The sequence below is a fragment of the Engystomops pustulosus genome, chromosome 5, assembly GCF_040894005.1.
Source record: "Engystomops pustulosus chromosome 5, aEngPut4.maternal, whole genome shotgun sequence".
Taxonomy (NCBI): Eukaryota; Metazoa; Chordata; class Amphibia; order Anura; family Leptodactylidae; genus Engystomops; species Engystomops pustulosus.
In genome coordinates this window covers 97629686-97641936 of record NC_092415.1, presented here as the reverse complement: position 1 = coordinate 97641936, position 12251 = coordinate 97629686, and the positions used below count along the sequence as shown (strand labels likewise).

At 35.7% G+C, this 12251-nt stretch overlaps 1 protein-coding gene across 3 annotated transcripts in view; it reads right to left on the bottom strand.

The window, feature by feature from the left end:
- LOC140133098 (cadherin-10-like) overlaps positions 1-12251 on the bottom strand; it is a 285823-nt gene that overhangs the window by 161557 nt on the left and 112015 nt on the right. For all 3 annotated transcript variants that reach the window (XM_072152749.1, XM_072152748.1, XM_072152751.1), the window contains exon 2: positions 3250-3595. In XM_072152749.1, the coding sequence (XP_072008850.1) occupies positions 3250-3477 (228 nt within the window). In that variant the 5' untranslated portion in view covers positions 3478-3595. The remainder of the gene's footprint in view (positions 1-3249; positions 3596-12251) is intronic.

Sequence of the window (12251 nt, the reverse complement as noted above, 5' to 3'; positions counted from 1 at the left end):
ATAAGAAGGCAACCGGAGGATAGGTAACAGCACAAGGTAACATGTAGCACCCAAGGGCTCAAAAGTGGACAGTGCAAGAAATTGTGACTTTTTCCTGCTTTACATACCAGGAAATTGGAGATTTGATAATGATAATGCAAGATAATTCCACCCTTATGTTTTTTTTATTATTATTATTGTATTGTGTGGTTTAAAACTGCCTCCCCTCAAGTCTCTTAATCAATACATTTTTTCTACATTTAACCACTTAACTCTGTAGCCCTTTTCCATTTTTGCATTTGCAGATCTTATTATTTTAAACCCAAAGGACTTTTCCATTTCCAGAGATAAATAAAAGTTTGTTTCTGTGGGACATATTTGATATCGCATGAGTTTTACTGGGAAGCTAGACAAACTGTGGTGAAATTGAAAAAAAATATTCAAGCCATTTTCTTACTGTCTTTATTTTGGCGGCTTTCACTGTGTGGCCAAACTACACATCTCTTATTCTTTGAATTAGTACAGTCAGGAAAGATTTATAAGTTTTATTGTAATTAATGAAAATAATTAAAAAATACCGAACACCAGTCTTAAGTCCCAAGTGAAGAAAATACTTGATTCAGACTGTCAATCTGACAGTGTTCACTTGCACATTTTTCTGACTTTTTTTAAAACATTTTTTGTATTATTTACTTAGTCTCCCTAGATTTTCTAAACCCTAGGATATCTGATCAATGATACAATATACTGCAATATGTTTTCAATGTCTGATAAAAATGACATCAAGGACGGGTACAGAACATCCCACCATTATCACAGAAAGCTTAAAATATATAGTGCAACTTGTTAATGATTGATTATGAAACTTAACTTTTAATTATTCAATTAATTAAATTAAAGATTAGAGGTTATTTAAAATTGCATTACATACATTACATGTCTTTTCAGGTATGATACATATTTTTATATCTTCAATTAATATTGCTTGTTATAAAGAAGACTCATGTGAGCCTCTTCCATATGCTGTGGCATACTATTATGACACTTGTCATCAAGATTTCTTTTTTTCCTTCGCCTCACTTGTAATAGATGTCCAGTAAAGAGTCTTTCAGCCAATTTACTTGCCCACTGCTTATCATCTTGAATTATCACCTTTGCTCTGCCCCTTCAGCTATATTGTATCATTACAATCTGACTCTCATACAGCTTCTTGACAGTGGACTGGATATACATATAATAAGAATAAATGGCAAATCAACTTGCCAGATGTTACACATTACATATGGGGAAATAATACAGTTTTTTCTAGCATCAATTTAGTCTATGCCTCCACTCAGATAAGATTGATGAGCACTTTGTTATATTTTTGGTTGTCGCATAGTCCACTGAATTCCCCTCTTCCACTGGGGAAACAGCAGTCACTACATTGTGGATCCCTAAATAGATTTAATTTATAATTATCATTAATACTACAAAACAGGTAGGGGTCAGCACATTTGGTAAATCTGTATCAAATATCATGTCAAAATCTGCTATTGGTCTTTCAGAGACATATTTTGACCTTAATTGCGAGAAGCCTCTTTATGTATTCTGCCCAGAGTTTAGTGCTTGTCACTTCTATTTTGTAACAAATGGACATCATTTGTCATGGATGTAATCTTATGGGAATTGCGTGGACGTTTATGTTTTATATACATAATTGTTTGATAAATACAATACAAATAATGTAAGTAATCTATTTCTGTGTAATTTTTTATGGGAGATAAATCAGATTATATATTTCATTCTTATAATAATGAAAAAAGTGGGTTAACATTTATTTTTAATTCAATGAACCAGTATGGAAAAATAAATAAATAAGCAAAACAAACCATTCCAGGTTCCACCTATCCCCTAAACTACCTATACAAAATTCCTTTTTTGCTCTGTCAGAACACGAAAATTGTTCTGATGGGATCTGGTTTCAGGTTTCTTCCCGGAAAACCACACCCAGAGCTGCATGTGATTGACAGCTCCGTTTATGATCTTTGGAAAGCTGGGTGTGTCTTTGTACTCATTTTGTATGCAGCTGCGGTTTGAGTGATGCACGTCTGAGCCAGTCAGTGCTGGAGGTAGTGTCCATTACTACCTTATTTTACTACCTATTTTACTACCTATTTGCCCAGCCCTTCATTGGCTGCTGGTTATTCAGTCTAATCTGTGTATGTAGAGCTCTAGCCATTGCGTTTCTTGCTATTTGTGTATTGACTTCTGCTTTGTCTACTGAGCATTCTATTTGCTATATGATTCTGTACATTTGCCGCCATCTTTGTTTTGACTCGGTTTGTTTGACTTCGCTTATCTGACTGTATCTGTTGTTTGTACCTATGTATTGTTTATCTCCTAGTGTGACCCCACTTCCCTGTTTGTCTTGTGTTGGTTTCTGTTACCAGTGTGAACACTGACCTATATCTGTATTCCGGTTACCTGTCTTCTCCACATTCCAACATCTGTCAGACAAAGTAAATGTTCCCTATCATCTCGTAGGGTCACTCAGCGACCGTCAGTTAGGTTCCTGATAGTGGGTTTCTCCTTACCAGGGCAGTTTATCTGCTTTAGGCAGGGCCTTAGCTCGCAGTGACGTCGCAGGGTGAGTTCGCCACCACTTACCTAGTCTGACAGCTAGCGCCAAGCCTGGTTGTGGTTACTGGACAGGTTCTGATATGCTCTTTATATCCTTTCCCTAATTCCAATATGCAGAACCAATGAATCAATTACAGATTACTAGATGGTTACTAGATGCTTGGCTACTGGTTTCCATATTTGGCATTGGAAAGAAAAATCTCATATGAAGCAATTGACATCTGCCTCAGAGACACCAAATCTACCATACTGTAAAAATCATTTTACTGTAAAAACCATTTTTAGTAGCATTATTGGTCAAAATATTAGCACCCAAATGCTGAAACTAAAGTCTGCAGGGACCTGTAATGCAAGTTGACTTGCAATGATTCCCTGACAGAAATTTAGCGGAATGTATATTCAGATGGACTAAATTTAAAATGGATGCTGAAAAGTTCCTAATTTTTTTATTCCCTATTAAAGCCTTGTTCACAAGTTCGAAAGTCCATTACTAAATACTGGTTAAACAAACGTGGCTACCATTAAATAATTCCATTTTTCAATAAGATGCTGTTGGAGGACTTTAAATAGTTCTTTAAAATAGTTCAGCTTCATCTCCATGACATTCATATAACATTAGAAATATCATTAACATCAAGCAACACATACCTTCCCTACATATTGGTAGTCCAATCCAGTATACTCTTCTAACAAAAAGAATTGATTCCACATCCATCCACGTTTCTGTCTATTTAGTAGTTTGCCATCATTTACAGGGAAATGTTGCAAAATTTGTTGAGGTTGATCATCTGAGGGGCTTTTGAAGTAAAGTTCAGCATGACAAGGAATTGGTTTAGAAATCCACACCAAAAGCATTAGCACTGGACAAGGTATCATTGTTCCCGTCTCCGTCTAATAGATGTAAAAAAAAAATCTAAATTTTAACAGATTTCCATCTTAGTAGGAATGTTTCAGGAAAATTGAATTCATCTTTATTTCCCTCATACTTCCAAATCTGAAAGAAAGGAGAGATTGACATTTTGTTAGAAACATTAACTAATTACTAAAATATGTCCCAACATCTTTACAATTGATTTTTGTTTTAGTAAGCCATAGATTATGTTTCATCAAGCTACAGTTGAACTGATTCAGGTAATACATTGATAGATAAAGAACACCTACTTCATATGCGGACAACAAAAATATGCTCTCAAATACATATACTGATCAAATCAGATGTTTTCTCTTACAATTTTTCTTTTTCTTTCAATTCAGCTAAATTAGTTCAAGATCTGGAAAACTTCTAATGTCCAAGGAAATCCCAACTTTACGCAAGATTTGCTGACCTCAGTGGCTGTTTGAGTATAGGGAGGCAGGGCAGAGGGGTGCATTTTGAGTGTCGGGGTTGTGAGTAATTAGAGAAAGGCGGAGCCTGGAAGCAGGTGACATGAGCCGCAGGTATTGTTAGTTATGGTGGTCAAAATCTAATCTAAAAGACCTAGAGCCAATGTTTTAGTCACTTTTAAACATTTAAGAATTGTTCAAAAGAATATGGCTTTGTGGGAAGGGTTATATCTTAATATAAGGGGACCAGGAGAAACTATGACAAAAAGGAGTTATATGTTAGTAAACACTCAAAAATGAAAAACACAGTTAGCTTTATTATTCAGTATTCGATAATTTTACTGATCTGGGGCACTTTAAAACTTTCTAGTCAAACTACACTGCCTCATTTTTGGACACTATATAAAAAAAACCTGCACCTCTTGTCTTGCAATGTACACGTGATGATGTGGATGTACACCATCCAGATGTTGGTACCTGGTCTAAGTTTGTTTTCAGCTAGCTTGTTATCACTTAAACTTAGTTTATCTTCAAGGCTATGACCCAGAAGCTTATCTACCATAGAGACTAACTTTAGTGGGTTTTCCATGTTGTGGCAGGTGAGCTCACAATGTAACAGATGAACAGATTAGTAACATTAACATAGACAGCTACATTATAATAAAAATACTAAAACATGGCATAGTTACATAACTCTGATTTATTATTTTGTATGTATATCTGTATGAAGTTGTGTGTGTCCATGTATGTGTGGAGACGTTAGATGTAATGTTAATTATTTGCACACATAAATAATCAAGTTTCGAAGCCTAGGGATATCCCTTCTGGTGAACTGTGCTTCTAATTGTATACACACATACCATCCGGAGTCATTCTCAGATCTTTTAATGAGAATGAATATTCATTAGTGTTAATCAAACAAATAATAATAAACAAGGCCTTTAGAGAGTGTCATTGGTATGCTGTGCATTTATGCATCAGTTGACAAACTGCATGAGTTCAAGGAACATTGGAAAATATGTTAAATGAACAATAACATTGGCTACATCTATTTGTCTCCCAATTCACCAATCCATCTGTCTATCAAACATCCAAATAATTAAGGTATTTACAAAATATCTGCATATAATCTTAGTGATAAGTATAGTAGAAATATAAAATAAAATTAAAAATAAAAATGTTAGAAGGGTTCATCTTTTTTTATTATTTTTCATTTAAATTTGCAACTTTTTGGCACTTTTGGGACCTGCAGAGACTTTCAGTGTTGCTACTGATTTATCTATACTCCACATTTATGCTGGGAAAACAATTCACTGACCCCTAAATCTATCACCAGGAACAAGGATTGTAAGCCAAGCACACTGACATTCTGGTTTATTGTCGCTCTGGCAGTATCTGCTTTTATTTTAGCTTCTTATTCAGTAATTTTTACCAAAAAAGATGTTAAAATTATGCAAATTAGTCTGAGGGGCTCCATAGGTTTTAGGGGAGCCTAGAGCCCCTTCGGCTCATTTGGATATTTTTTAAAGCCTTTAATTCTTAAAAACAAGGGCATTAGAAGCTTACGGAAAAGTGGATCCTGTCTGAGGGGGCACATACCAGTATGTCAGTGTGCTTGGTTTACAATCCTTCATCCTAGTGGCAGGATGGGAAACCAGAGGTTCTTCAGATTTACAGGTGTCTTAATAAAAACCCTAATAAACAATTGTTTGAGGTAACCTGTACTTTGTAGCCTCTGGCAGGTTGATGTAAAGAATGCCTCTGTGGTGCATCTGAATAATTCCAGTGCATTTTAATTGTTTCTTTAACATTACCTGACTCATTAACAGCAGTGCACGTTGAATTCCAAAGGGGGCGCAGTTCAAATGGCAATAGTTGTCTTCTCCACAATGGCTTCTTTCTAATACTCATCGCTCTCCTCCTTTCTCAGCCTCTCCCCTACTCCCGTGCCCCACTTGCAACAGCCTACCGTCGCAAGCAATTCTAGTTTGAAATGACACCCCTCCCCCTTTCACCCTGGACTCACCACACAGTGCTGGCAGGGAGCCAGGTAATGTTAAGGAAACAATTAAAAATCAGTGGAATTATTCAGATGCTTGACAGAAACTTTTCTAATATCAACCTTCCAGGCACTATTTGAGCATGTATCATGTAAAACAACCTTCCAGATTTCAAACTTTGCAATATGCTTACAAGAGAAACTTTTCTTTCTGAAATGGACAAATATATTGCAAAGTTATTGTTACCACCTGCTCTAGTTATTTCAAAGACAAAAAAGACTTCATACATCTAGCTCCCCTTTAAATTTTGGAATGCTTTTGTGCCAGAAGGAGTGATATTTTCTAAAGAGCGGTGTAGCTGACCTATCTTATAGTGCCCCATCATTTACATTTTTTTGATGTAAAAAAGTCGGATTCAAAATTCAGCAACAGACACGTAAATTTTGTGCATTTTAATATAGTCTCATTTAATTAAGTCTCATTCACATGACTGTAATGGGGGCTGCGAACTGGCCACACAATTTGCATCCAGATCACTGCCCCATTGCAGTCTATGGCACCCAGTCGCAGTGTGATAAGCTAACCATTGCTGCTTGTCTTTCAATGGAAGGAGGGGTGATGAGTACTCATCCCCCCTACCTATCTCACCCAGCCCTGTCCAGTCCAGGTGAAACTCATGGCAGTGTGAATGAAGCTTTACTTTACATTTACATAGTTTACAATTGACACTTTACAAAAACCACCCAATTAATTCTTTAATTCTTTAGATCCACTGTAACAGGATACAGGCGGTCCCCTACTTAAGGACACCCGACTTACAGACAACCCATAGTTACAGACGGACCCCTCTGCCCCATGTGACCTCTGGTGAAGCTCTCTGGATGCTTTACTATAGTCCCAGACTGCAATGATCAGCTGTAATATGTCTGTAATGAAGCTTTATTGATAATTCTTGGTCCAATTACACCAAAAATTTTGAAACTCCAATTGTCACTGGGGCAAAAGAAAAAAAATTGTCTAGAACTTCCATTATAAAATATACAGTTTCGACTTACATACAAATTCAAACTTAAGAACAAACCTCCAGACCCTATCTTGTATGTAACCCGGGGACTACCTGTATAACTACTTGTGGTCTGATTCTAAAAGTGTATTGACAGCTATCCCTTACCTACTTCTTATTTACCTACCAAATAGGTAAATAGGAAATAGCAAATATTAAAAGTTCAGAATGTTTTATAACATTGTATGTCAGACTGTAATATTAGTTTACACCACCCAAAGTGGTTACTATTTTAGAAAAGAAAAAATATTGTAAATGGAAGTTTTGCATATACAGTAGAATCCATTTCATTGTGCTTATGTAATTTGCAATGAAAAAACTTATACTACATTCAGAAATATGTTTCCATTATTAATAACAGGATGGTTTGAGCATGGCTCTGGTTAAAAATTACATTTCTTTTTCTGTAGTACACATTTTATTTAAGGGAATCTCCTCGACTAACTGGGTATGTGGACATCAGTGTGTCCTATTCTGGAAGACCCTAAGAGGCCATGTAATTTGCATATATTTGCAAATCTTTACACAAGCATGCATGACTCTGCATTTTAGGAACTGTAATAAACCGCTGCTTTTAAACTGTTTTGGATAATTAAAATCGCCTTTATCTTGGTTAGTTGTGCTTTATAACATAGGTAAAAATGACAAGTTTTCAACAATAAAGAATAAAGTAACAATGTCATAATGTGCACAAAATCATTGACAAAATGTGAATGTTGTCTTATCAAAGAACTGTCAACAATAACAAACAACAGAATCATATATTACAGAGTAAGCATATGAAAAGAAAAAAAAAAAGAAACCAAACAGAAGGGAATAGTAGTCAATTCAAAAAGAAGCTTGTGGAAGACCAGATGATTGGGAGTTGTCCTGGTGAAGGTCAAATGGAACTAAGGACAGAATGAAATCTGTAAAGATTATGCATTATTCATTAATACAATTTGAAAGTTTTTATTTGTATTTGTTGTGATGTTAAAACTGTCACAATGCTGTTAACGTAGTTTTATATGGTTTTTGTAGCTGTTTAAAGAATGGAGTTGATGTCAGTTAAAAGGGCAGAAAATAAACATTCTACTTGTCTGACATTCCCTGCTTTACTACTTGTTTTCTTTTATTGTGATATAACAGGATATGGCTAGGAAAATACACTATGATGGGTTAATTATTAACTACCGGTACTAATTTTCTACAGGTTCAGGACTACTGTAGAGCTGGATTGGCCGCAGCGATTGACCAATAATATACATAAATATATATAAACTTAATTTTGTTCACATCTCTGGATTACTTACACTAATTCTAAATTAGATTATATCATACACAAAAATTTATCCACACATGTACTTCACATTAGTGATAAGCTGTGCAAGATTCTATCAGGGAAATGTATGTAGCCAACCTGGGAGCAATGTTACAGCTTCAGGATGCCATAGAAAGTCATTTGCAACCCAAAATTACATGGGTTAAAGTACATAACTATAATAGTTGTACCATCAGCATCTCATGGGTTACATAGTGAGATCATGAATACACAGTACAGACAAAAGTTTGGACAAACCTCATTCAAGGAGGTTTCTGTATTTTCATTACTATAAAAATTGTAGATTCACACTAAAGGTAGCAAAACTATGAATTAAAACTTGTTGAATTATATAATTAACAAAAATGGAGTGCACGGACCAGGCTGGATGGGAGTAGGAGTATGGAGAGATGAGTTTGCTGCTGAGGGCCGGGAGCAGCATCACGGAGAGGGGCGCAGGTGTGCCCGCGATCTGAGACTCGACACCTGTGACACTGTGGAGGATAAGTTCATCCGAGTCACTAGATTCATAAATCACAGGTTAACAGGAGCTTAGATTAGAGACCAGGGCAAAACCACACAGAGTTCTAGCAGCAGACACATCTCTACAACAACTGTTAAGAGGAGACTGTGCAGCAGTCCTTCATGGTAAAATAGCTGCTAGGAAACCACTGATAAGGGAAGGCAACAACCAGAAGAGACTTGTTTGGGCTAAAGAACACAAGGAATGGCTCCTAACGTATAGCATGTAGGAGGAGGTGTGATGTTGACACTGTTGGGGATTTAGTTAAAGTTGAAGGTGTACTGAATCAGCATGGTTACCACAGCATCTTGCAGCGGCAAGCTATTGCATCTGGTTTGCATTTAGTTGCACCATTATTTTTCAACAGGACAGTGACCACAAACACATCTCTAGGCTGTGTAAGGGCTATTTGACCAATATAGAGAGTGATGGGGTGCTACACTAGATGACCTTCCTTCCACAGTCACCAGACCTGAACAATGATTTTGGGTGAACTGGACCACAGAGTCAAGGCAAAAGGGCCAACAAGTGCTAAGCATCTCTGGAAACTCCTTCAAGACTGTTGGAAGACCATTTCAGGTGACTACCTCTTGAAGCTCCTAAAGCAAATGTCAAGAGTGTGCATAGCAGTAATCAAAGCAAAAGCTGGCTACCTTGAAGAACCTCGAATATAAGACATATTTTCATTTGTTTCACACTTTTTTGTTAAGTATTTAATTCCACATGTTAATTCATAGTTTGTAAGCCTTCTATGTATATTTATAATTTTTGTATTCATGAAAATACAGAAAACTCTTTGAATGAGAAGGTGTGTCCAAACATTTGGTTTATACTGGATATTGTATAATCCTGGTTATGGTAGCAGGAGCTCTGTCAGTGGTATCTTATGTGGGTTTTATCACTGTTGGAGCTCAGTAAATGTACAGCCAAAAACATCTGACTACTGTGCGTTTCCATAAATGTATTTACAAGTCACATGGTCACTAGTCACATACATTTTTATTTAGAACAGTAAATCCCAATACAATTATATTTTTATTAAAATCTTGGTTCAGAAATTACAGTGAGCATACAGAGATTGAACTCTGACTTCGTAGAGTAGAAATAATAGAAATGTTAATTAATTAAATTCATTTTGAATAAAACTCTTTGCTGCCCCACGTCCCTCGCCGTGATCCTGGGCTGACTCACGCATCCTAGGGCATGCATTTGCCGGCTTCCTGAGATTTCATTGCACTGGCCGGCCACCCTTTCTGCTTAAGTTCCAGCCCCTTCCTGTGACTCCTGCCGGATTTTTGTTCCTTGTGCCCTAGAGAAAGCTGTGTTCCATGCCCTCTGCTGATATTGTGATTTCCTGTTGTGACCCCAGTTCCCTTTCTGACTGTACCACTTAGATTCTGATGCCAGGTGTCGGCTTAAGTCATCTTCCAGTGGGTACACTACCCCAGAAGCCTGACATGCCCCCTGATGACCAGATTTTCATGTGACACATTACCTTTAAAAAACTGGAATGGCAAGTGATTGTGCCTAACAAAAATCAGACTGCTGGTTATATTTTTAACATAATGTAATTTATAAATGTTTGTGTTCTGTTAAAGTTTTACTTTAAATGGTATCTTAAATCAGATTTATATCCTTTTATTATACTGTATCTAATGGGGGGTAAACCTTTGTCTATATTCCAGGTAATCTGTATGTAAAGAACATTTTTTTAAACGTTCAGGTAAAACAATAACCCAATTAATACATTTATAGGATGTTAGTTATTTAATGGAAAGTGATCATAGTACCTAATTAAACTGTAATTGTGGTAATGTGCCCATTCTGTTATAGATTAATGTTAATTAAATCATCAACCTAAGAGATTTCTGTCTACAATAGATAGCTAAATGCAAAATATTCTATGTGAATTAAAAAATAAATGTTTTGTACTTGTATTTTAAGGTCTTTTGTCTAGTTATTTGTAATTTTATTTTTATGTTACATTTTTATAAAATAATAATTATTAATTATTATTATTATGTATTTACATGTTATCTTTTTAATACTGATGTGTGTGTATTTTTTCCTCATCAATGTTTAGTTATCTCCTATATGATTGTTTTATACCATCTTCTTTTAAGGAGAATGTTCACCATTTAACATATGCTGCCATGTCACTAGTGATATATTCTATTGACAAAATTATATGTTGCTTTATTCTACTTTTATTATATATATTATTTTTTCAAAACACTTGTCTCTATGAATTCAACAAAAGAGAAACGTATGTCATACTTTAATGTCAGTTCTACATTTCCATATCATGTTCTTCTTGCATGCAAGTATTTTTTTTCTGCTCAAAGATTTTGTTATTTATCATGTCATCTTAAATGGTGCATGTTGATTTTTCCAGTCTGTGCAATGTATTTCTTACCATTTTAAATATTTACTGTACAGTATGTTATAATTAAAATGATCTGTAAAGGCTTTACTATTTTACAGGGTGGGTATCCCGTGCCTGGGTTTACCTATCCCTGGTCAGTGTATGTTGGTACTTTTATATTATTAATCTTCAATAAAAAGTTGATGTTAAAAAAAAAATGATTGGTGATTAAGAACTAATTTGGGCTATAATTTGTGTTATGAAACATACATATACACATATATATTTTAGTTGATTATTGATTTGATTGAGAATAGATCTGACATATTTCACATCCAAAACTATAAAGTAAGAAAAGTTGTAACATGCCCTAAAACCCTGTAAAAGCTATGTGCATCTTGACCATTTTTTAATCATGTAATATTATCTCATGAATATTGTATAGAATTGTAACTAATCCATCTGAACAATGAAGATACTGTAGATGTAAGATATAAACAACTTTTTGTTTGTATCTATTTCTGTATTTTATTTTACATAATGGTTGCATTTCAGCCTGCTTTGAATTATTAAAAATCAGAACAAAGGTTACAGATAAAAATTATGACAGTTGTTGATTAGGCTTTAGATCAAAATTCAGGAATATGGGATGATGAAGTGGGTCATGGCTGTTGCACAAAGTGCTAGTCTTAATAAACTGGCCACAATGACTACAGAGAAAGTGCCTTCAAAAGGTATTAGGGAGGACTTAGGCCCCTTCTACACTCGAGAGTGTGATGCGATGAAATTGCAACGCGTGCTGCCCGGATCGCACGGCCCAAACGCTGCAAACCGGAACTGAACTTACCATGTAAGTTCAGTTCCGGTTTGCAGCTTTCGGGCCGTGTGATCTGGGCAGCACGCATTGCAAGTGTGATGCGAGTTAATCGCATCACACTCACGAGTGTAGAAGGGGCTTTACTATTTTAGAAATAGTATATAACTTTGGCTGTTATCTGACAATGATAGGCCAGTGCTGATCCATTGACCCAAACAGTCCATTTCTTCAGTGTCCCCGATTCTCATGATAATTGGCA